Genomic DNA, 27126 nt, shown 5'->3' on the forward strand with positions numbered 1-27126 from the left:
TGATAGAAAAGTAAGCCATTTATGATGACTAAATATTTTATGTCCTAAACGTGAAAAAGATATTGTTATAAACGATAAGGCATTGTGAAAACCTGCAACTATCCCGGCAGTGTTCAGAGGCCTACTAACAGGGGCCGCGGAACCCGGGGACCAAGAGGGCATTATAGGGCTGCCCCCCCCCCCCTTGGTATACAACAACAACAACAACAACAACAACAACAACAACAACAACAACAACAACAACGAATCCGAGAAATACTTTATTACGCTTTCCGAAGGATCAGATTCTTCTCATCTCTTGAGAGTGAAGAGGGAGGAGGGTACCAGTGACCCATTATACCATCGCCCCCCCCCCCGCCCCAATCACCTTAAAAAGTACCTCCCATTTTCTGTTCTTTTTTGCGTACATTAAAAAAAAAAAAAAACTTGATCGAAAAAAAAAAAAAAGGAAAATATGCTTTCCTACTTTACGAAGGTTCTCTCGCTGGATCTTTCCCATCTATTGAATGCGAAAAAAAGGGGGGGGGGGGTACCATTACTATGCTACATTATGGGGTTTTAGGTTTCCAGCTATAATGTTTGATAATGATTTTCGGTTGAGATAATGACAGACCTCTTGTGAAATATGAAAGAGCATACTGATTCTAAGATGAATTCAAACTTTATTTGATGAAAATTGGTTTTGAAATGGCTGAGATATCCAAATTAAAGCGGCCGGAATAAAAGGTGGGACCCACCTTTCACTAGGATCGCTTTGCTTGACTTTTTTTTTTTTTTTTGATAGCTCAACCTCTTCAAAACCAATTATCATCAAATAAACTTTCAATTCCTCTAGAATTGTGTACATGCTTTTTAACATTTCATAAAGTGCCAAAAGTAGGCCTCACCTCAATCATTGGTCCTATATACAGTGTACTATACCAAACCCTTCTCTTCCGACGAGCGTTCCGTGGTGCCTGTATTCCCACTGCTCGCTCCCCCTCCCCCCCCCCCCCCACCCCCCAGACACCTGCCTGGGGGTTGAAACTAATCATTTTAGAGACCCTCTTTCAGGATTCTTGGGAAAAGATTTGAAAACTACCCCTAATCAGAAATATTTTGGGAAAAAAATCCAAAAGACCCCTATTTCAATGATTTTCCGGGATTTTTCCCCCGTGGAATTGAGCCCCATACCCCTTTTCCCGAAAAATCGGGAACGCACATGTTACGGTACAGATGGGGGGGGGGGGGGGGAATATGCTGCAAATGAATTTAAAATGTTCATATTTAGGTCGGCAATTGCTCATCAGCAACCCAAGTACATTGCGTATGGAAGCATGTTTAACAGATCCAGTTTTAAACATTTAAAGAAGCTTGTGCGATTCATAACAATTACATAGTGCTGCTTCAAGGATTTGATTCCAAAGGCTGAAAGGCGCAGCGATCCTATATACTGTAGGGGCCTAATATGTAAAGTGTGGCTTGATCGTAATGGTCGAGACAAACGAAATAACATTACGTGATATCCTGAATTTGTAGCCATTTGTATACTCAATAGTTTCTAGCATATTATTTCATCTATGCTTGCCACTTTTGTTAAAGTACAATGTTTTATACTTCATGAATTTATAAATATGTATTATTCTCATGTTATTTTTTGTAAATGTATTGTACTCTCATTGTACCATACCCCTGAAGGGGGTCGACAGATTTAATAAAATACTGTATATAAATATATCTTCTAGATGGTTTTGGATCTCGACGGCAATTGCTCGTACAACTCATTTTTTTTTTCTTTGTAATCATCGTATAGCTCTTCTAACATGTCTAAAGAGCCTACAAACATGACAGTCCGCATGAATCCAATGAGTAAAAACTTACGTAAGACATACTAGTAGTGCACATGTGACGAAACCATCGCTGGTATGACGTAACAAATTCAACATGTCTGCCTCCGTGGGAAGGTTAAGCCGACAGGTTCGTACATTTGTCACAGCAAATTCCTGACTATTTATTCATTATTTAAGTCTTTGTAGTGATTATAGAGGAACGTTAGAGTGATCCTTATGTGCAAGAGCTTCCTCTTTATATCTATGGCGGAATCTTTCACAAAATAGTTGCTGTTGTGTCACAGTAAACGTTCGTGCCTGCTAGCTCATCAGCCCGCATGGCATGGCATGGCCTGGCTGCCCAGCCCGCAGCGAGCTGCCTGCATGTCCGAGTGTCACATATCGGTGCCCATACTAGTATTACTACTAAAACTGCCGTCGCGCTATGAAGTGTGGTAGCACGTGTACGTACGTGGTGCGGCCAATCTGCAAAGGGATTGCCGGGTTAGCTTCCCTGCCTTCAGCGGTGTGCTATCGTTTCTGATGTCGGGGGGCTGTGTTCTGTCAGATGATAACGATAATTTGTTGCTATGGTTTGCATTCATTAGAGAATGCCGAGTCATTGCAATGTCCCAGCCTTACCATTCAATGAAAGAGTTCATATTTTTGTTCCCCCACTTGAAATTAAACAAAATTATTTGTGCAGATTAAATTACTGTACTGACAAATATGGCTACTTATTTGTATTCATTTTACTTTTTCAGTTGTATTGCTCACCTAAAATGGGATAAAATGAGTAGCAATAACTACATCTACTAGTCTAGGGCAAATATTGCCATTTCTTTCATCATTTTTTGCTATAGATTTCTGCATGCAGGCTAATTAACGTTATACACAGCCTAACCCCGTCGCGGGGCGCTGTAACACAGTAACAGCGCCCCGAAGCATCGCATGCGATTTTTAGGAAGTACTGCGACGCGTACAATTCTGTCACAAACTCATTGTTCAAAACGACACATGGATTCGCAACAAAAAGCCACATGTTGTAATACCATAATGTTGAATATTATAGCCGACTATGTATTACTCACCATTACCTCCGAAAACAAGAGAAATCGCCATCATCTTTGCTGGAACCCCACTCGACACTATCGACACTGCCGCTCGCCATTTTGAAAATATCACATAAGTAAATTGATCTGGGCATGCGCAAATGAATATTCATGTTTACGTCATCTGCCATATATGTACAATGTTGCTCGTAGTTCTCGGACCATTCATAGCTATCAGTATCATCATCATGGAGTTCAAAGATGCTCTCAAGGAATTAGAGGAGGAGGCTGGAATTAAGTTTAAAGAGGAGCAGGTAGAAATAATGGAAAGCACAGTGAAACAGAAGGACACCTTAATGATATTGCCAACTGGGTTTGGCAAGAGCGTTTGTTTTGGTTTCCATCACCAAATCTTGGATAAAGTGAGTATACAATGGCATCAATAAGTACAGTGAAAGTAGCCAACTGAAGCCATACAGGGTACTAGTAATGATTAGATATTTCAAATCATGATAATAATAATCATTATATCATTATCATAATCTTATATAATTTATCAAGCACGGCAGGTTCTGATGACATATTAATAATATTAGAATATTGATCAATTAAAGCAAGCATGGTTATGAGATAAGGAAAAATGATTATTGATTGAACACGAATAGAAAGGCTTAAAAAAGCCATTGCCGGATCAAGCAAGACAGCATCAAAAGAATAAAAATGTGTGAATGGGGTCTACAATTTATCTTTCCTAGCAATAGGCCTACTGATTAGACATTTATCATCTTACAGTTTAACAATTTGACAAGTTTAACTATTCATGAGAATGAGTACTAGGGACATGACATAATAATTTAGTGCTTATTTTATTCCTAATGCCAATGAGAAGGAAGAGAATAAGTGTATGAATATACTTGTGCATTACCATCACTAATACATAAAAGGTGTAATCACACACTCGTATGTATAAATAACAATATCAATATGAAGCTATAATTGAGTGTATAGTGTTATTAGATATAGTGTCGATAATAGTGCAAAAAAAAAAGACACTAAATGTTTTGAAAATGAAATAGGGAGCAGTGGAATACAATCCCCATGACCATATGGATGGATCTGAAAGGGTTAATTTCTAGTTTTTCATTAACCAATCCATCATACCTTTAAGATGAAAGCCAGTCTAAAACTTCATCTATATTTCATGAGAATGAAAAAAAATCCAGGATAACACTGCAAAAATGATAAAATCAGATTTAAAAAAAAAGGAAGTTATGACATTCTGATATAAAAATTTCGGAAGACACTTCTTGTCCCGTTGCTATGAATGAATGAATGAATGAAGAAAATGAAGGACTACTCAGAGTCAACTTTATTGATCTCTATATTACAGTACATCCAACTTGTTACACACAAATAATCATTAAACACACATGCGTGCAGACACACACACACAATCAAACAGCAAGTGAAATGCCCGAAAGAAAAAGACAGGAAAGGATTCCCATACGGTGGAAGTCTTTGAAAAAAGAAAGGTCTCTTTAAGAAATAATCAAACAATCCTAAAACATTGAAAATAAACAAGACATGTATGTAACAGAAGTGTATTCAAATCAAATCACAGCAGATAATAAACATGAAGCAAAAATGAATATGAGTCCCCAAGAAGCAGAGCTTGTGAGTGGAGCCCATTGTGAATGTACAACATTTTACAGTGTGAAAGGAAACTTGATTTATAGATGAGACATCTGGGACATTGCCCCTGCAGACTGGGATAAAACAAACAAACAAAGAAACAAACAAAGAAACAAACATACCCTCTATCATGAAAATCACCTGTTATTTTCTTAATCCGTCATATCTCCAGATGTTCATTATGTGTGCACTTCCTTTATTGCAAATAAATAATGAACCACACATTCGAAATGTGCTTTAAAAACGAAATTAATAAGTGCCGGTAGGCCCGATAGTAAATCAGCGCCCAGCATGCATTCTTTTTTGTTACGTCTCATGAATATTCATTTCAGTTCTCAGCGAGCCGTCCGGTTTTTTTCCACACGCATACATTGCGTATTATAGTATGTGCTACGTTTTATCCATATTCGCGCATGCGCTGTGTAAGTCGTACCACAATACGAAATGCGGTAGGACTATAAAAACCCTCGGATAAACTCTTTCACTGGGCTCTCACAACAGATCATATTGTAAATCGACTTCGCCTGCTGTGATTGTAAGTATCTTATCTAAGAGTAAGGCTACTAATTTCAGTGTAAAACCCTGTATTTTGGTCTCTGGTCACCGAAATGCTAAGCCATATCGGGTGCTTCAGTGACAGGTATAGGCTTGCTGTGCGACCCCTTTACGGTACGTATTTGTCCGTATGGGGTCGCTGCTGCGGTTATACACAGCCCAGTCGCTGCTTTAGTGTCGCTACTACAGCAGCGACTGGGCTGTGTATAGTTACGTGCAGGCAGAATATGTGTGTGTGTGACTGTGAGACTAACTGAGAGTAAATTACGCATTTACACTATTACACTGTGTTAGACATTTACACTAACACTAGTAACAGTGTTAAAAGTATAGTAGGCTATCACTAGATTGATATATACTGGTACAATCTAAGAATAGATACTACTGCTGTACCAGTAACAGTATATACCAATGCCCCATCATGATCTGATGAGGCACCATCCCTACACAGAACACATTGGCCTACATACATACATGATATTATGAGAACACACATGGTATGGTTATCCATATATCTTGTAGGTTGAATGATGTTACAATTACAAGTGAAAATGTGACATTTTGCTTCTCATTTCCTTGCATCTTAGAGATCTTCTATTTTTTCTCCTTCTGTTTATCTTGCCTCCTTCAGTCTTGCTTTTGATTGTCGATGATGGGTGTGTGCCCCTAAAGATGAGAAATATAAAATAGATTTAATGTATATTTTGCCAGTGTCTGTGATTAAGGTCACCAAACGATGTTTTCCAAAGGAAAAAACAAAACAAAACAAAAAACTAGGTACCTTAATCCAATAATTCAGCTCATCAATTGATGGACTTTTTCTTCGTATGTCAAGCTTCTGTGTTATCCTTCAACTTCAGGTTTGCACAGCAGCAAGATGCCAGAGACTGCCACCCAACCATCTTACTCCACTAGCGTCTGTGATAAGTATAAATCCTGACATCAGAGGTCCTTCGTCCACCGTCCCTACAAATCAGCAACTAGATGTGAGGTTATCACAGGTGTGTATGCAGTGTTATCATGATGACATCTTCAATAGTTCTGTCTTCTTTTGGGCAGTACACAGTTTATGTTCATGTCTTTGTCCATATCATGCTGGAAAATTTTGTTTTTTCTTAGACATTTGTAAAAAGCACCAGTTACACTGTATGCATATATGTTGGAGCAGAGATGTCAACTTTTACTCCTTTTTGCAGAATTTTTTTACTTTTTTGCCAAAAAAATACTGCAACTTTCATGGAAAATACTGCTTTCCCCAAATTGTATAAGTATGGTACACATGTCTGTAGCAGGAAATGTAGAATATTGTTTTTCCACCAAAAATGTGCCTTTGTAGTCCTCAGAATACTGCAGTGCTGTTAACAAGACTGACATCCCTATTGGAGTACTTTTTCCACTTTGTTTTTGTTGTTTCTTTGTGTGTTCTTTTTCATTACCAGGTAGTTCTTGTCAGTAGCAACTACTACAGACCTCATTAGATGACTCTACAGTCTTGCGAAGCAGTTTATATCAGTGTGATCAACACTTTGCGTTGTCGCTTTTGCACTTCTTATGTGTCATGAAATGTTGCCAGAGTGTCAAATTAAAACACAATTTCATTTTTGTTCCCTATATGCACCCACTGTTTTTATTCATTACCCTTGGCTGTTGTTGTTTCCTTTGCAGACAAGATGTTATTCTCAGCAGCCTCAGAGAAAGGGGTTCCTCTCAGGGTTCATCGACAACATCAAGCAAGAGATGGCAAAAAACAAAGAAATGAAGGTTAGATACTGTACTTGCATTTGATGTTGGATTCAATTGTCCATTCAATCTTTTGTGCAAGTTTTCAGTCCCCAGCATATAGAAGTGTAATTCTTTTCAGAATTGATGTATCACCAGTTTGAATGTATCCTGCGAAAGTTTCAAGTATGTTCAGGTAGAGAAGAAACATAGACATGGGAAATAATGACTCCTTGACAAAATTATCAATTGGCACTTTATGCAAACAAGAATGAAAGGCAGCATATTTTCTTCATTTTAAAATCATTGGTCCTGGAGAGTGAGAGCAGTCTTTGAGATTTTTTTTTTCTCCTTAACAGAAGACTTGTCATTGGTTTGATTGTAGAAAATCTCTTTTTGTGTGTAGCTTGGTTGATTAAGCTCCTAAGATCAGCTTGTGAATGTCTATGTTGATGTCTTCCATTTCAATGCTGTGATGGTCACAGAAGACTTTTTCTTATGTTTTGTGATGCAGGAAAATATCAAGAAATTCAGGGAGGAGGCAGAAAAATTAGAGCAGTCTGAAGCTTTGCAAGAAGCAAGAAAGAAATATGTAAGTACGCTTTAGTCTCTGCCTTTGTTGTAGTGATTTTTCTCATGTTTTCCTTTCCCTCATGTTCTATATTATTATCTTAATTTGTGTAGATGTGTGTTTGTGTTTTGTCTCGAATGTGGGTAGATATATGGCAATCATTTGGTGTTAAGGCACTACACCTCTTTTCAGTGATTGTTAGTAAGTTTTGTCAAGACTCAAAATGTTACAATAGCAACATTCATAATTGCATGCCTATGTTCACCATGATGTCTGTGCACACCAGTTTGAATGTTCAGCATAGGTTTCAATTCATAATTAGAATTCCTTAAAGGAATATACTGCTAGCAGTCACACAACTTGAATAAGTGTGATAAATCTGATATATCTTTTTGCTCCTCTGTGTTGATGTATGTGTTTCTTGATTGTTCCTCTTGTTGTAGGAAACTCTTGAAAAGGAGACTGCCCGTGGCTCTGCAGCTTTCAGACATTCATTAGAAGACTTCAAGGAAAAAGTGTCCAAGGTGATGAAATATGAAAGAGAAAAAGGGGGGGGGGGGGGTTAAGTATGGGCTTTGTTTCATAAAAAAAAAAAAAGAAGTACTTGCAATATGTTTCTTGCAATTTGGGCATTGACAAGGCAAAATACAACTGAGTGGATGTTACCATGCTGTTTCCATAGTAGCTGTAAATATTTTTTTGTGTTACACAGTAGGCCCCTACTGGTATGTCTGTATTGCTTGAGGAGGGGGGGGGGGGGGGGAGGTTTCAGAAGACTAAGAAATTTTAGTAGTGTCTGTGACTGATATATGTTTTATTTTGCCTTTCTCAAATCTTAGAATTTTGCTGTAGTAGTTGATGCTTTTCAACAGAATATACAGATATTGTGTGGAAAAGAAAACCAACAAAACAAACACCCAAACAGTTGGTGAGTCTTGAACTTTTAAAGTTCAGTCACAAGGAGGGGTTGCTGTCAGTAAATCTGATATTCAGAAAATTATATTGTTTCAGAGATGAACAAGTCGAAGAGATTTCTTTCCTTGATTTCAACAGTACAAGCTGTCACGCTTCATGATGATGTTTTACTGTACTTGTAATTTTTTTTATTTGTTTACTTATTTGTTTATTGATTTATCTCTTTACTTATCTATTTTTTTCTGTGTGTTTGGTTCCTGAGCAGGGCATGGAAGAGGCACAAAAACAAGAGTGGGTGAAGAAAGGGCTGGATGATATCTCCAAGTCAGCCAAAGGAGCCGCTGAGCGAGTGAGCAAGTCTGGAGAGGAGATCAGCAGAACCGCTGCCTTCAAGACCATCACAGAGGTGAGTAGTCAAGAGTGCAGTCACACAAGCAAAAGGCAAAAGAAAACAAAACACAGAATGATAGGACAAGTCATCAGTGCAAAATACAGTCAACCTTACTCAAGTTGATCTTGCATGAGTAGAATAATCACCTAAGTCGAAGGTCTTTTCGAGTCCTCTTCTATTTACATTCTATTGATTTTAATTCCTTGTAAGTCATATTTTCTCTAAGTCGAATCTATTTCTTTAGTCCAAATAAATTCGACTTAGGCAAGGTTGACTGTCCAGTAGGCAAGTTGTGACTTAAATCTTGCATTCTACAGTGCGCAGTGACCCTTTTTTAATGGTTAAATCTTACACTTTGTTTCAATTCATTGTTAATTGTGATTATATGGGTATTTTGGCATGTGCCATACCTTCCTTTCAAATTTCACTCAAAAGAGTCTGTCTTTCCTATTAGATTTACAATGGCTAAATTTTGTTCAATCAGGGCGTGAAAGCAGTAAAAGAAGAGATTGACGAGAGCACGACATCAAGAGCACGGCCGTATCGAGCACCAGGTATGTGGATGGCGATGACGCTAAAAGCGTCTCTTTCTGCAGAGGTATTAACCACTGCCACTGGACCACCTCACTGCCAAGAGTAAACATGCAAAAAAAAATAAAAAAAAATGCACCAAAGAAATAGATGCAAAAATTCAAACGATAAAGAATACAGACAAAAGAGTAAAACAAAAAAGAAATAATAAATAAATAGGGCCTTAAATTATCTAAAATCATGTTCAAATAAGTGATATATTTTAGAGTGTTTTGTGATTTCATCAGTACATGCTTTTAAATTCATACCATTTGCTTTGAAGAAAATTCAAGAGAGATTACTGATACCATATTAATGATCAAATGGCTGAGTGATTATGTTTCTGGTCTCAGTACATCACATGTTAAATGGCAGACACGTCGTGCCACTAATTGTACACAGCTGGTTCCATGGCATGCATAGCTTTATTGTCAAACAGTGATTTTGAGTTTATTTCAGGATTATATTTTTGCCTTGTGACTTGGCACTTGCACTGACAGAACCAACAACTTGTTTCCATCCCTGCAGAAAAGTTACGAAAACGAACAGAAGGCATGAGCGAAGCAACTGAAAGAACGTTCGAGGCCAATGAGTGAGTGTGATCTTTTTTTTTTTACTTTGGTTGGTTGACCTATTTTTCTTGTATATGTAATACAAACGAGTGTTTTAGTTGTCTTAATTGTTGTCAAATATATCTCTTGCCAACAATTACTAATTTTCTATCATATTTTATTTTTTATATTGCCTGTGTTTTGCATGTGCAGGTTTATTCTTTGTGCGTTCCAAAATTCAATACGCATATGCATACCGGTACGTAAGGCACCCCAAGGAATCTTTCCATCATACTGTGTTGTCAGTGGATAAGACCGTGGATTCTCAGTTTTGATTCGAGTTTTGTTAGCAATAGCATTTGTGTCCTTTACCAAGGTACTGTACGAGCTGAAATTTTCGCGTACAGATATTTTCGCGAATTGCTACTTGGAGGACATTTGCGCGTGTTGTTAATTTCGCGGTTGCAACGGTCTAACTGAACGTAACTATTTGCGCGTTGTTATTTTCGCGGTTCAAAGGCGATTCACAAAATTCGCGAAAATAAATCACCGCAAAAATTTCAGCTCGTACAGTACCTTATCACTATTATCTAGTCATTCGGATACAACTGAAAGCTATCAGTCTTATGGTTTGCTTGTGTGTTGTCTACTGATTACCTTTTTGGCAAAATTGAGTTTCAAGGGTCATGTGCTATAAAACACAAATATCATTAAACCTCTTTATCCTTTTTCTCTCTAATTCTATGCAGGGATGCAACGGGAATGGTGTTACACAAAGACTCCAGATTCTTCCAACAGTGGAAAAATTTCAGTGAAAACAACCAGGTCTTCAATAGTGAGTACATATGGTGAAGCAACCTGTGATGACTATGTAAAAAAGCATTTGTGACTATGTTTTGTTGGATCGTCTTCGTGAATAACATTTATATAGCTGTTATTTCTTTAGGAAAATTTTCAAGTTCACTCCCTCTGTCTTGGGTAAGGAAGGAAAAGCCAGACAAACAAATCCATATTGTCTTCACATGGCATTTATTGTCAAAGAGTTTGATGAGGCTTCTCCTTCAACAACACTCTAAATTCACATAGATTTTAGCTGATTTATGCCCTAATGATAGATTTATTTACTTCTAGCTTCCAAGATTTATTTATGCCCTCATGTTGAATTTATTTACTTTTGGCTTCCATGAATTATATATCAATGATCCTGGCTAATTTAGCAATGCCTGTTGCAATAAGCAGGAATCCTGAAAGCTGATGTGCTATTGCTATGTGAATATACCAATTGTCATACCAATTGCTATCTTTTGGGGTCATTTATGCCAAGGGGCCCAAGTGCCTCCACTCCTAACTTCTTTTACTGTACTAATGATCAAATGCCTCATTGGTTTTAATTGGCTCCCAATATGTCTGCTTTGTTTTTCCACAAATTTGCACTTCCCCAACCCACCCACACCACACAGAGTTATTTGATTTGAAGATGAAGTATGACGAGAGTGACAACATCGTAGTCAGGGCCTCAAGAGCGGTCACAGACAGAGTCAGCCAGCTTCTAGGTAAGATATTTCTCTTCTGATGGATGAAGGTGATATAACCATACACCAAAAGTGATGATGGAATGATGGAACACAATACAATCAATTATTACTTCCTTGCAGATATGATGTCGCCTAGTAGATTAGTTTACAAATGGATGCAAAGATGTGTGTAATTTCTTCTGTAGAAATAGTGAAAATTAGTGGAGACCCAAGATATTGCACATGAGCAATTAGATAAAAGTAGAAAACTTGTCTGTATTTGAATTTGGTTACACATGCAAATGAGTGGATTGTAGAGTGGAAAAACTAATGAGGATGTGGATGGAATCATCTTAGCTTCACACCTATGAAATTGAAAACTGAGATGTTTGTGTTTCCAAGAATAGCATTGGAAAGTGATATGTTTGGTTTCAGTTGTAAAATTCATACTATTAAAAAGAGATTATCAAAATCTTATGCTAGATTGTGCAGAGGGTGGAAACCCTTGATTCTTACGAAATTATTCTCTATCAGTTATTTGTTTTATATGATTTTACCCAGCACATGTTGAGACCTAGTATACACTACAAAATTCATTTCACTCTGCAGTATGTACCATCCAAAAATGTTTCTTGTGTCTCACTATTTTCTTCATGACTTGGCCGCAAGGAATTGAAATGTTATTACATTCCAATGTCACATTTCTCTGGTAGGAGGTGTGTTCTCACCAACGGAAATGTCTGAGGTCTTGACAGAAATCATCAAGATTGACCCAACCTTCACAAAGGAGAACTTCCTGAAGATGTGTGAGCTGGAGATTATACCTAATATCCTTGAGGTAACACAACAATGTATATACCGATATTTACCCTAGTTATGTAGCTTTATCATGTCTATTACTAGTATCATTTTCATTTGTTGCTTATCATTTTAGTTATGGAGGTGTTTGAGATAGAGTGAAGTTACTAGTAGAACTCCATGGAGTATTATCTTTATATTCACTTCGTGAGAACTATGAAAGATGAAAATGGAGTTTCACGAGTGGCATTTTCTGTTGCGTCCACTGAAGTTTTGATGCATTGATTAATACAATCATAGTACGTGACTGGATTGTTTATATCTGTGATTATTGTAAAAATAAACAGAACAAAAGAATGAATTTGTGGCAAACAATCAGGTTGTGGTCTATTGTGGCCTTATTGAATGGGTTTGATTCAGCAACACTAAAACAATGACAAAGTTATTTGAAATAGATAATGGTTAATTGACTGCCTTTACAGCAGGTCACCTATTTTTGTCTGCGTACAGCCAGCATGAAACGGCAAATGGATTTATGTCATCTGTTAATTCCATGAAAATAGTTTGTTCACAATATTTGCATACTAGGTGGCTTTACTTTCTTCCAGCTGTAAAGTGTTAAACATGGAATTGTGCAGTTTCTGATGTGACAAAGCTCATATCTTCAATAAGCTTATGATAGGACTCTCTGTAAATCAACTTGCTTTAAAAAAAAAAAAATATAATATTTTTACTAATACTTATTGGGCTTCTGAATGGTACAATTTATTGAGGTCATATGGGTTGCATCATCAGCATTCTAAATATGCTTGAAGTGAGCGTTATGTCATGGTTCTGTCATTTTTCCTTTTCTTTTCCCTTTGCTTTTGCAGGCAATGATTAGGGGAGACCTGGAAATCTTAAAGGATTGGTGCTATGAGGCAGTAAGTCATCCTATGAACATTATGGTTTTTTTTTTTTTTTTTTTGGGGGGGGGGAGGGGGGTAGGCGGGGAGTGATTACACTATGAATGTGTAAAGTTTTACTTATATGTATTCTTTTTGAAGTGTTGTATCTCTGTATGTTTATCAAATGTGCTCCTTTTGTTCAATTTGACTCCATAGCTCCAGTAACACGCACAGACACAAAAACAGAAAAGAAATGATCTTGTACCCTCACTTTTAACAAATAGAGCTATGTCAGGTGTGTTTGGGTTGTCACCCAAACAGTTTTGAAAGTTAATGATAATGTATGATTGTAGATTCCTTAATATCAAAGCTTCATTTTGACCTCTTAGCAGTTTCTCTGCCCATTTACTGTATTTTTAATCTTGTCTTATCCTTTAAGTTTAAGCAGAAAGTATGCCAGTTTGTGCCTGTTTTTATATGTGTGCATTTATATCCCATGCTCCTCTCTTCTTTTCTTGCTGCAGCCCTTCAACCAACTGGCCACCCCCATCAAGCAGGCCAAGTCTATGGGTTATCAGTTTGATTCCAAGGTCCTGGATGTGGACAGTGTAGATGTGAGTAGTATGAGCTCAGAGTGGTGGTTGGAAGTCTTTGTAGTCTTTGTATTAATTATTGAATTTTCAAGACAGAAAATTATTTGTTAACACTTAGCAGACGGGATGCAATTTTGCTATGTCGTTTCAGGTGTAGATCACACCGTTTACCAATCAATAATGGGAGGTTTAAAACAAATCTAGAGGACAGTGATATTGAATGCCCATGTTGTGATTTGAAAGTTAGAGGGGATGAATTTCACTACATTTTTGTTTTCCCTTTTTTTATGGAAGAAAGGCAGAAACATTTAGGTAGTCAATTGCCCAAAGGCAACCCCAGTACACTGATATGGAAAGTATATTTAACAGATTCAGTTTTAAGCACTTTAAGAATCTTGTGCATTTCATAAAAATTATAACCCAGCATTTTGATTTGATTCCAAAGGCAAACAGGCTTAGTCCTGATCCTGTATATAACGTGTATTTTAAAAGCGTAGTTACTTGTAGTGGTAGACAAACCAAACCATGTGATATCTTAGATCTGTAGCCATCATTTTGTACGTTCAGTAGTTTATAGCCTACAGTATTCTATTTGTACTTGCCAGTTTTTTATTACAGTATTATGTTCTGTGTATTGTAACTATGTATATAGCCCTTGTATTGTCCTTTTGAACATATGTTGTACTCTCATACCCCTGAAGGGGGTCGACAGAGATAATAAAATATCAAATATCATGTACCAGCTTGATACTTTAGGTGGGTTAAGTGTGTGAGACTGCAGGTTGATAAGGTTGAGTTAAGGATCTAAGTCAGATCACAAGCATAATTCTTCACCAAGCTCTCATTACTGTGACTACAACTACAACAATGATTGTTGTTATTTTCTGCCAAGATTCTTGTCACCATAGTACATAGAGCACACTTGGCCAAACATGCCTGTGTCCCTGGAATCAAAGCCTATACCAACAGTGTACTCACACCACCCAATGGCTGGATATCCATTCCTAGTATGCATGTTCAATACCAAGCCATGACGCGAAGCTTCTGACTTGACACCCAATTATAGACTTGGATAGAGAGAAGCACTTTATAGTATCATGTCATGTTAACTTCAAGAACAAGAGTGTTGTAGGACTTGACTCTGGGATTCTCTCATTGAGAGCCCAATTGTGCCTATTCAACTACACCACAGCTCTTTGATCATAGCTTCACTTCACCCCCATAATCATGGGATAATTTGTTGCAAACAATACCAACATCAAGGTTGTTCAGTTTTTGCTCTGATTTTTCTAGTCCACATGAACAGGAATACAGTGCACTCCCGTTTTAACGAACACTGTTGTAGTAAAATTCTGGTTACAAGGAAGTAAAAATTCAGGCCGCAACATTATCCGCTCTATGTTTTTTATTGTTTATTTGTTCGGTCATAACAAAATTTCGATAGAACAAGAGAAAACTGCTGGTCCCGAGGACTTCGTTAGAACGGGAGTCCACTGTATGTCTTGATTAAGATTTGTATAAAAAAAGAGGAGCAGAATGTAACTTAGTCGATGATTTTGTGGATGTGTGTTGTCAGTGTAAAGAGTGCAGTAGGACTAAATGAGATTGATGATGACACCCAAGTTTCTGTCTGTCGTTTTTCCAGCTGTCGATGGGTAAAATGATGGAACAGGGGCCGGTCCTCGTTATTTCTTTCATCGCTCAGCAGATCATGGCCGTCAGGAACTCCAAGGGAGTCGTCGTCGAGGGTGATCTGGTGAGAATGAACACCCCTTCTCTTTCCCTCTCCCCTCCCCTCTTCCCCCTCCCTCCCCCCTCGGGTCATGCATGCAAACACACAAACACACACATGTGCATATAACACACAGTTATATTTCTTGGAAAGGAACTTTGTTATACAGAGCAAGTTGTCCCCGACTTATACCATAAAAGTGCAGAAAGCTTGCAGAAAGTGCTCAGTGAAAATTTGTCGAAAATGAGACCGTCCTCTCAACAGCCATGAATTTATAAAGTTTTGGTTAATTTTATATGCCATCCTCTTTAGATAGGAACATTACGATAAATAACATAAAATTAGTTGAACAATGCAATTAACATATAAAAAGAATTTACAGAAAGATACATTTTTCCTAGTCATTAAAAAACCCCTTCACCCAGCTCCTGGAGAATAATATTCCCCTTATAGTAGTCTCAATAAGAGGTCAAGGGAATGTCTGCTTTTTGGAAGACATGACAATTTGTGAAGTTCCTTACGTGAGTTCTTCATATCACTCTACCACTTTGACCTAACATACTTTTTCATAATTATGGTTTATGTCTAGAAAGGGTAGTGCATAAAATTACCCAAAACTGTTAAGATTCATATTCTTGAACTTGGACAGATTGTATGATTGTCCTCAAACTCTCAGTGAATGTTCTGCTCATCTTTAGCATCCACCGCATTCACAAGTATGTTTGGAAAATAATAGGATTAAACGAGAACTTACCTGTTTGAAGTTTGATCCTTATTTTAGGAATAAGAGGAGTGAGAGCTAATGTGAGATCCCGTTCGCGCAGGCGCAGTCAGTCTTAATCGCTACATGCAGGACAGAGTGTACTTCTACATCCAGTAGATGTACAATTTGTAAGCTTATTTCCCTACGAGGCCAATGCCAATTGTTGTACTTCGAACATTTAGTCTTCACCACAATTACCACAATTCACCCATATGTCCTAGTCTATGGGTGGGAGAGGAGGGCACATTAGCTCTCACTCCTCTTATTCATAAAATAAGGATCAAACTTCAAACAGGTAAGTTCTCGTTTAATCCTATTATTTTATTTCATAAACGTTCGATCTAATGTGAGAATTCAAAGACACTCTGGCCTGCATGTGACATCTTACACAAGGTGTATGGTAGCAACAACACACCAGTGTACAGTTTCCAACAGCAATAAAACTCTGCATGGTGGACCACAAAAATCAATATGCACTTGTACATGTCTTACCCGAATGGTGCAGGAACTACTGCAATACTGCGTGAGCAAATCCACTAGCAGTACTTGGCGTGGCGACAGGTTTGAGGTATATAAAAGGCTTGGAAGGTTCCTTCCCTGCTCCAGCCGACATGTGTCAGAACCTCTGACATTGGAACTGAGTTGCATGCGGCCTTCGAAGTTGTTGCTGCCCGCGTGGAATGGGCCTTGTACACATCTACATCAATGCCAGCGCGTGTCATAACGTCCTTGAGCCATCTTGAGATAGTATCTGTAGTGACTCGTTTATATGGCTTCCTATAGCTAATGAAAAGGTACTTTTCTTGACCTCGAAGGGAGCTGGTGCGGCGTAAATATTCATTAAGGCAGGCAAGAACACAAATACGCTTATCCTGGGGATAAGCAGCGAGAGCAACCTTTAAACCAGTCCTCCCTGGTCTGCTCTGCTTTACTAAATCTTGAACTATGAACGTACATAGAGTGGGCGACATAAGCATATGTGACCCGCTACAACAAAATGGTCCTAAAGTCGCGCACGGTCGAAGCCGTGAAAATCGAGTTTGAAGTTAGAGCATCAAAATTGGTCAAAACTTACGATTTTCTGAATTTGACATATTATTAGAGTCTGACATGTCTTCTATCATCTGTCGAAATTTTGAAGCAAAATGATGAAAGGAAAGACCAAAAAAAAGCGTTTTTCTGGGCCATGTTTTTTTGGCGTTTCAACGAAGCAGAAACTGGTTCGAACATTTGGATTGAGTGCCACACATAGGCTCCGCCCCTAACAACAACCAGAGTGATCTCATTGGTCAGTTTGCTGCTTGCCGCTAACCGAGGCGTGAAGCTCGCACACTGCCCAGTCGACTGGTGCGTGCGGGCGGGTTGCGCTATACCTGAGCATTTCGGAGGTTGCTAGGGCATAACTTCTATTGTCCGGAGGTGAATACTGACTTGCGTGTCTCTTGATTGTGATTGCATCGCAAGGAGAACTTTTAGGGCGCTTTTCTCGAAACAGTGATTTCCCAGACGTCTTGACATGCTCTCTTTTAAACATTGATATCTCCGCAGCCGATTATTTTTATAAGGCGTGTTATATATCAATTTAAAGCAGAAAGATTACGGAATTGTGTCATGCAATTTTCAAATAATCGACCTCTCCCGACTTTAGGATCATTTTGTTGTAGCGGGTCACATATCATCAATGTTCAGTAATTGTAGCGTTTGCACTCTCTGAGCACTGACGAGGGCGATCAACATACATGTCTTCAATGAAAGATCCTTAAGTGACATACTATTTAACTCTGGAAGGTTGGGAAGATAATCCAGGACAAACTTGACATCCCACGTAGTCTGATATCTGGCCCTGGGAGGCTTAAGGTGAAAAACTCCCTTCATAAAACGTGAAATTAAAGGATGGGAGCTGACTGTGTATCCATCAGTAAGAGCAACAGACGCGAGTGCTGACCTCGCAGTATTTAATGCACTGTAACCTGAATTCTTGAAAAGTAGCGTTAGGAAGTCCAATACTTCCTTTACAGGCAATTGCATCGGATTAGTCTGTCTCCGATTGCAAAAATCCAACCACTTCCTTGTGTAGACTGAATACTGCTTGTGGGTTGACTGACGCCAGGCGGACAAGATGATCTTGGTAGTTTCATCTGAAAGGCCTGTACCTTGAAGGTGTTGCCGGATAATCTGCAAGACATAAGATGCAAGCGTTTGTACAATGGATGTGATACTCCTGATACAGGCTGTGTGACTAGGGTCTTGCTCACAGGCAGGATTATTGGCTCATCTATCAGCAAATTTAACAACCTCCCAAACCAAGCCTGAGTTGGCCAATTGGGCACAATCATAAACCCCTCTGCTTTCTCTGCTTCAATCTTCTGCAGACATCTGCCAATCAAGCAAAAAGGTGGGAATGCATAGAAATAATCCCCCTGCCAATCTATTGAGAATGCATCCGCAGCACACCCCCCTGGGTCAGGTAACCATGACACATATTTGTCAACTTGAGCATTCAGTCTGGTGGCGAACAAATCCACCTCTGGGTTACCATAGTAACCACACAGTTGACGAAACACATCCCGATTGAGCATCCATTCCAATTGGTCATTAAACTTCCTTGATTTTTCATCAGCTATTTGATTTTGCACCCCAGGCAAATGTGTAGCTGTAATCCAAATCTCGCACTTTTTGCACCATTCCCAGATTCTCTTAGCCAGCTCATCACAATCTCTTGATTTGATGCCTCCCTTGTGGTTTATATATGCCACTGCTGTTGTGTTGTCTAACCGCATATGCACATGCAAATGAGCAAGGTGAGAACAAAATGCCTGCAAAGCATAAAATGCTGCTAATAACTCTAGGAAGTTAATATCATTGAGCTCTGCTCTGACTCTCTCTGTCTCATTCCATCTGCCCCCAATATGGGTGTTCCCATCTGATGCACCCCAGCCTAGTCCTGAAGCATCACTAGTTATCATCACTGATGGCGGTGCTTGACTAATGCTGCCGCAGCAGGAATCTATGTTCTGTACCCACCACATTAACTCTGCTTTTGCTGCCATAGACAGGGACATTTTACGATCATAATGACCTTTACTCTGGCGTAGTGCCATAGATTTCTCTCTCTCAAGCTGCCTATAATGCATCTGACCATAGTGAACTGCAGGGAAGGCTGCTACCAGTTTACCTATTACAGAAGCAACTGTGCGTATCGTTGGGGCATGTGCTCTTAAAAGTGCATAGCAGAGACTCTTGATCTGAATAGCCTTCCCTTCTGCCAATGAGATTTTCATAGCATTGGAGTCAAGTACAAAACCAAGGAACTGAATGTTTTGTAGTGGCATTAACACAGATTTCTTTGGGTGAATGACAAAGCCGATCTCACTCAACAATTGAGCAGTTTCGATCACTGCCTTTTCGGCTAGTTCCTTTGATTTTGCTATAATCAGCGTATCATCAATGTAGGCAACTATCGTATGTCCCTTAGCTCTCATGGCAGCAAACACAGGTTTGAGTAGTTTGGTGAAAATACGTGGTGCTGATGCTAGTCCATTTGGCATCCTCTTAAACTGCCACAGCGAGCCTTTCCACGTGAATCTGAGATACTTCCTATGACTTTCAGCTATTGGGACTGTTTAGTATACGTCACGAAGGTCGATGGAAGCCATATAGCAGCCTGGGGTAATCAGTTGCACTGCTGTATCAAAAGTATCCATTTTGAAATGGTGATAGGCAATGTGCTCATTCAGTTTCGAGAGATCCAAGATAATTCGGTGGGCACCATCTTTCTTCTCCCGTACAAATATGTTCGAGATAAATTGCCCTTCTTTTGGCATTGCATGTTCAATAACGCCTTTCTCTTGCAGGCGAGAAAGCTCATCATCAACTGAATTAAGCTCAGAGCTATTCAATTTGTAAGGTAATGGTATCCTAATCTGTGCAGGGGGAACCCCTTCCTCAAATTCCAGTTCTAATCCATTCACTACATGAAGAATATATGGATCTGAGGTGATTCTTTCCCAGGCATGTTTATGGCTTGTCAAATCGACCACCGATACATGTTACATTGGTAGTAATGTAAGGAAAATGTGAATGTTCACTGACCTTAGCTGAGTCATTGGTGGTTGGATCTGGTGTAGTGCAGACTACTGCTGGTTCAGGGCCGGACGTCTGTCCGGCGCCAGGGCTGTGTGTGTGTGTGGGCGTTGTCTGTATCGTGGAGTCCTCTGATTTGGATTCCCTGATGGCCTGCCTGCAGCAGCTGCCTGGCTGTGTGCTTGTGCAGACAGGGCTCTGTTGCCTAAAAAACCCCTGGCTCTAGGCTGCATGGATCTCGTCCTCAACCACCCTGCAGTAGCATACCTCTGATGCTGGAAAGGAACTGCTTGAGACCCAGCGCGTGGACCCTGCTGGTATGGGTTGTACCGTTGTTGGCGGAAGAAGGTACGACCTCTGATGGCTCCAACTGTTTTTTGCTGCTCATCCATCTCTTTGACAGTTTTATGGAGGTCATCCCCAAAGAGCCACTGCGTGGTCTTAACCAAAGGTTTGCAAAGATGTGTGTACCTTGAATTAATGTCTGGCTTGATGGGAGACTTCCTGAGTGTATTCAGTTCATAGCTGGCATTAGCAATAAGGGCTATGGCATCCTGTTGGGTGTCTGTTGGCTCTTCTGCCTCACCGCGGGAGGTATTCGCTGTGCGAAGCATGGCTGTCATCCCTTTCACGAGGGGCTTTAGACACTTCTGTAAGCGTAGGTCGAGTGCTCTAACCTTACCAGACAAATTGTCCCAGATTATCGGGTTTACCTTAGGCACAACCAGTTGGGAGTTCTCTGGCTGGGGGTACTTGTCACACGTCTCAACAATGTGATTTTCTTCCAATGCATGGGTCATGAGAAAATTGAAGCTGCTATTGAGCTTATCTGGGAGTGGGTCCCCAATGTCCGTCTGCGTCGCAAAACGGGAGGCAAAACCAATGTCTTCCTCTATTTGCCTCGCCACATGCTGAGCTGGCACATCTTTTGTCAACTGTTCTTGAGCGACTGCTCGGTCAGAAGCCTGCCCAGTCTGCTCACCCAAACTAGACATGTTCCTAGCTGTGTAACCAGGATGTGCAGCCTGAACAGATGACGCATCATCATCATCATCACACAAAAAACGGTTCTGCTTATTACGAGGGTCCAGTTCAAAGTCCCAGTCCATAAAGTCTAACTCGGGGTCGTCAATTTGGTTCGAGCGAGGCAACATAGATCTAGATATCTGAGACTGGGTGTTGCACAATGTCTCTATCATAGTCTCTAGCTTCTCGAGTCTGCTCTCCATTGAGACCTGTGCTGGAGCACCTCCAGCAGTACTAGTACTACTACCTGTAGCTGAGCAACCTTTTGAGGTGGCACTACTGCCAGATTTCTCCGCAGAGCGTTTGGCTTTCGTCTTTTTAATGATCGGAGTAGCTGCACTGGCCTTTACCACACGTTGCACCGACTGTAACTGCACACTATCCTTACCGTACGTGCTGGGCTGACCGGTTTTCCCCGTCTGCGATTTCCCCGCAGGGCTGCCACTGGGAGTATGCGTTAATGTTACGACAGTACGCGACTGCACCGATTTCTCCACTTGCGCAGGCGTCCTCTCAAAAGGGACCTTTTTTCCGCCATCTACTGGCCCCGCAGGGCTTTTGGTCGGTAAACCTTGTTCCATCCCAAAAACGAATTTTGGAAACAGCTCCGACAAAGAACGAAAGACGAATACCGATTACTCAATATGATAAAACTGAACTGTTTTGTCGCGCTCATGCGAGAAACGTTTCAACAATGCGCCATGTTGGAACGAACTGACTGCGCCTGCGCGAACGGGATCTCACATTAGATCGAACGTTTATGAAATAAAATTTCCTGTTAAACAACTACTCTACAGATATTAGGAAAAATCTTACAATTTGAGGATTGTCTCTGTCTTCTATTCATCACATATTCAGTGAAGAGAAAATAAGCATACAAGCTCTGATACAGTTTTATTTGTGGTTGCATGAGGCTTTTCTGTAATGGAATGTAAAAGGCCCTTGAGGTGTATTACTTGAGCAAGGTAAATGAATGTGTGACATCAATTCTCTGAATGTTTCATTTGAGTCATTCACAGGACTCTGGTGTTTGAAATTTAGTGCACAAAATGAAATATCGGTATTCACCTTTAACACGCTGCAGGTTAGCTTTTGTAAGTGTTTGTTTGGGCAATTATGGAACATGTACTGTAAAAGTGGATATTTTCGCACGACTAATTTTTCGCGCTAGGCCGGGTCAGAAGAGTTTCGCGTGTTTTTAATTCCGCGGAATCAAGACATCACGCACAGGAACGTATGGCAAGCAAAAATATTCGCGTGTTTTTATTTTCGCGCTAGTTTCTGGTTGCGCGAAATGCGCGAAAATTTCAACACCGCGAAAATTTCCACTTTTACAGTATGTACCATTTGATACTCTTTAGACTTTGGCAATATACCAGAAACCTTGTAAGTCAGTTAAATAAGAGCAATCACCTAAAATTTTATAATGCTGAATTCTGATAGAACAGTGGGGTCATGTACTATGTGATGTTCAACTTGTGCACTGTGAGGGTAGCCATTGAGTTTAATACTCATGTTATCAATCATACAACCATGACCCCTCTTTAGTAATGCAGTGTCATGGAAAAACAATTGAATTCTATCTAGTTTGTAAAGTACTAAGTTTTGTATTGTAGGACCTAAATCTGGAAGTAATTACATACTTTGTAGTAGGCAGCAGGATATATCACTTGTGAGAAAGCTGACAACTAGTATGTTATATATGATTGAAAGCAGGATTTTTTTTTTCTGCATAAAAAGTAGGAAAATATGTTTCTCTTTTCTTTTTTTCTTTTTTTTTTTTAAACAGGAAATTAGATGTTGCATGGTTGGTATCTGCAGTTTTTGGCAGTTTTACCCCAAAGTATGATTTCTGCCTAAAATTTGTGTACTCTGCATCATTATAAATGTTTTTGTTTTTGTTATTTTGTTTTGTTTTGTTTTGTTTTGTTTTGTTTTTGTTTTTGTTTTTGTTTTTAAATCTGCAGAGATTCTACAGCCCTGTTTTGATAATAGAAGAGTAACTTTGTATTTCTTGATCTTTCTTGCAGGAGAAAGTGATGAGAGTAACATACGTCTGGGTCTTATGCCGGGACCAAGAGATTCTGGATCCATCAGCGGCCTGGCGTCTCCTGGATTTGTCAGCCCACTCAGCAGAGCAGTGGGTCTAGGCTCTACCCCATCTACGTACCACCCCATAGTTGTGTGATAGTTTATTCCATATACACAACCCAGCAGATAGAAACAAGACACTCTGATACTTAATACATTAACTTGTGCTGTCATAGTCATGTTATTTCAGAGTTTGTCTAACCTGCTTTGTTTTTTTAAGAAATATTTCCAGCAATTACTGCGATATATAGATTTTTCGCCCAGAAAGAGCGAAGGTAAAAAAGAAATAAAACTCAGGATATTCTTCATCATTCATCAAGCAAATATGGGATGTTAAACAACAATGAAAAAAATACACCTTTTCAATCAGAAACTTTTGTAAGAGCAACTTGTTTCCATATATATTAATTTTAACTTGCCATACAGTTTATTTGCTTCATGCTCTGATCTTAAGTGTACTTCATTTCCCTAATGACCATGCCATGTTGCATCATTTAACCAAGTCTGAACTGATTGCTAAGGCCAGTTTGCTCGTGGTAGATTTAAGAATCTGAGTCATCATTTTGAATTTCAGATTAAGTTTTGGACATTGTTTTTGAAGATAAAGTGTTTTTTAATTCTGTTTTTACTCTTTTTGGTGGGAGGGGGGTTTATAAGATACGAACATTTGAGGACTCATAAACCTGAATAATAATATGAGTAAAAAGTTATGTTCCTGTTGAAAGATATATTGCAGAGAGATTTTGGAGCTCCATTCCAGCTACACCCTGTAAGCATTCTTTGGAGCATCATTGGCATCTCTGAGTAGGAGCAGAGAAGTAATAAAGGCAAGAAAAGTAAAGCAATTACCTCAAACTCATAACAGGTACCAGCATTCTGCTTCAATTCTATTCTGGTCATTCTTATGCCTCCACCCGAAAGGTGCCGGAAGCGCTGTTTTTTGTTAGTTAGTTAGTTTGTTTGTTTTTTGTTTGTTTGTTTTGTTTTTTTAATGGAAAGTGTATCAGGTCATTACTGGAAATAAAACAATCTTGTAGGTCAGGTATTTTAGCATGTCAAGGTCTGTGTTATGGAATTGGAGAACAATGGTCTGGAATTTGCCACTTTATGACTTTAGGACAACCGAGTAGGGTAACCCATGCCCTGGCCCCTGGTTTTGGCCCCTGGTTTTGACTGTATTCTGTTTATTCCTTCATATGAATATCCGAGGCTTTCACAGCTGTGACAGCATCAGACAGCTTTATTAGTTGTAAAGCCCCCCCCCCCTTTTCCAACATTAACAACAGTGATAGCTTCAGATTGGATAAGAAAAATAGATTTCATTCAATTCTGCTCACATAAAGAAAAGGCCTCTATTCAAACAAGAAATTCCCACACTATGTGAAATTAACCCATTGTTACATTTTTTTTTTTGATAATCTGTAAGACAAATTCGCCTACCATGAGAATGAGAAATGCCACTGCTGATCTGGCTTTGCTGGTGTTCTGCCTACTTTAGTCATTTGATGGATCGAAACCGGTCATGTTAGCTGTACCCCACCCCCTTTTGCCAGTTTTTCTCATCCCCCCCCCCCCCCCCCCAGTATTAAGTAACCTTGAACCTTAAATGATCTGCAGGTTATCATATACATCTGACAGCACTGAATTCATATATCAGTGCATACTACAGGCTACCTTGTGTTTTTATGCATACTTTATTGCTGGTGTGCAGTAATGAGCGGACTAGAATGTACAATGACCTCATGCAAAAAAAAAAAAAAAAAAAATCCAATCAGAACGATGAACTAAGAATTCATTGTTTATTCAAACTTCAGAAGACATACTCTACTCTTGCAATAATATGTTTCTGTTGCAGTGTATGTTTTCTGAGAACCTCGTCAAATGTTATGAACAATTTGAGAATTCATCAATTAAAGTTTGTATGACAATTGCTGCAGAATGAATGAACATACTCTGCATTAAATACTTCTTGTAAATAATGTACATATGAATGAATTGTGTTTGCTTCTAAATGATGGCACTCTGTCAGGTCTTGAGGTGCTGTTACAGAGGTTTGTGTTTGGTTATAAGAGTTTTTGGATAGGGGTTCTTGAGAAGGGTAAAGAGTAGAAAGCACAGGTAGGCACACATGGAGCAGAGCTCACCTGCAGAAAAAGAATTTATTATACAATGTACAGTCAACCTTGCATAAGTCAAATCTATTTGGACTGAAGAAATAACTTTGACTTACACAGAAAATTCGACTTGTGTGGGATTAAAACCAATGGAATATAAAGAGAAGAGGACTTGAAAAGATCTTGGACTTTAAAGGGACTGTACAGTACTGGTTGAGGTAGGGATTCATGTTTTGAATATTCCTAAGTGAGATAATGAAAAGACTCTTATGAAATATGACAGAGCATGTAATTTTAAGAAGGATTCAACGCTTATTTGATGAAAATTGGTTTTCAAATGGCTGAGATATCCAAAAAAGTGCTAATAATAAAAGGCGACATGCCCCAACTTTATTATTATCTCTTTGTTTCACCTTGTTTTTGGATATCTTGGCCATTTCAAAACCGATTTTCATTGAATAAACTTTTGATACCCCTTAGAACTGCATGCTCTTTGACATCTCATAGAGTGGTTTCTGAATATCTCACAAAACGTTAAAAGCTAAATCTTCACCTCGACCAGAACTGTACACACCCTTTTAGGCAATTGTATGCGAGGTCGACTTAAAGTGATGTTGACTGTACATGGATTTGATCAGAAATGGTATTTTAATTAATTAAACAGCCTTCAAACTAGGTCACACACACACATGCACACACAGCTTACCAAAGCCTTTGAATGTGGGCCTGCCTACTGTGAAGATATAATTTTCATCAACCCAGCTGTAGACCCATAGACCAGTCTTCAACATTTCATGACAAAATGTGCACCCACTGAAATTAAAATTTATATTCATTTGTGCTCCTACAGTGGGACTGTCATCCTTTTCAGTTGTACCCCTTCAAATATTAGCCTTTTCAAGTACAGTTTTATATGGCATGATGGCAATTTCACTTAATCATTTCAACAGCAAAGGATATCCATGGATAATGTGAGCTCTCCCAGCTGGTGTGATTTCCCTTTAGCATGCATTTGTGGATCAGAAAGCATTTACAGAGGCATAACCTCCCCCATGTGTGTCAGCATCCATACATATTTATTAACATGTGCACAAACTTGGGCAAATCCAGGTGTGAAAATAGTACATTTGTACTGCACATCTTTCCTGCGTGCTTCATTTGTGAGTATAAGAGATAATCTCCTGTGGGGCATTTCATGAAGCATTTAGTGTGACAAAGTTGTTGGAAGAATTTGCTCTCAGCCAATCGGATGCAAGGATTTCAGTAGCTTGTAACAGTTTGCCAGAAAAATATCCCACCAAAACATTTCATGAAATGCCCCCAACATATATGTGAGGTTTTTGTTTTTTGTTTTTTATTTCACTTCAAAATGAAGAGTGTGTGTGTGTGTGTGTGTCTATCTACCAGGGTGGTATTCTTATCAAATTGTCCATGTTGTGAATGCACATTATTTTTGTTTTTTGTTTGTGTTTTTTTGTTTGTTTGTTTGGTTTTTGGGGGGGTTTTTTTGTTTTTTTTTTTGGCTAAAATCTTGGTGCTACTTGGGATGGCTCCAAATAAAAGTACTGGTATGCAATCAAGTTTCATTTGTAAATAGCAGAATTATCACAGCTTCTGTTTCTGTAAAAACATTTTTAAAGGCATTTTGTGGTGAACTCTTGTAAAGACTTATGATAGAACAAAACTAATCTTATATTAAAA

General features: G+C 39.0%; 2 protein-coding genes across 2 annotated transcripts; one reads left to right on the forward strand and one right to left on the reverse strand.

Annotated features, from left to right (window-relative positions):
- The first annotated feature begins 1922 nt into the window (after positions 1–1922).
- LOC140230416 (mitochondrial import inner membrane translocase subunit TIM44-like) lies at positions 1923–25251 on the forward strand. The gene is made up of 15 exons (XM_072310567.1): positions 1923–1956; positions 5968–6108; positions 6773–6868; positions 7341–7418; positions 7841–7921; positions 8578–8718; positions 9188–9257; positions 9802–9865; positions 10574–10659; positions 11285–11377; positions 12052–12176; positions 13009–13059; positions 13548–13637; positions 15262–15372; positions 23251–25251. Exons 1-15 carry the CDS (start codon positions 1924–1926, stop codon positions 23368–23370), a joined length of 1380 nt encoding a protein of 459 aa, XP_072166668.1. The 5' UTR covers position 1923; the 3' UTR covers positions 23371–25251.
- On the reverse strand, positions 16648–20217 carry LOC140230517 (uncharacterized). The gene is made up of 4 exons (XM_072310662.1): positions 20204–20217; positions 18367–18487; positions 17784–18286; positions 16648–17098 (listed from the first exon to the last, which is right to left on the reverse strand). The coding sequence occupies exons 1-4, from the start codon at positions 20215–20217 to the stop codon at positions 16648–16650; spliced, it is 1089 nt and encodes a 362-aa protein (XP_072166763.1).
- Positions 25252–27126: the final 1875 nt, after the last annotated feature.

Source organism: Diadema setosum, chromosome 7 (assembly GCF_964275005.1).
Source record: "Diadema setosum chromosome 7, eeDiaSeto1, whole genome shotgun sequence".
Lineage (NCBI taxonomy): Eukaryota > Metazoa > Echinodermata > Echinoidea > Diadematoida > Diadematidae > Diadema > Diadema setosum.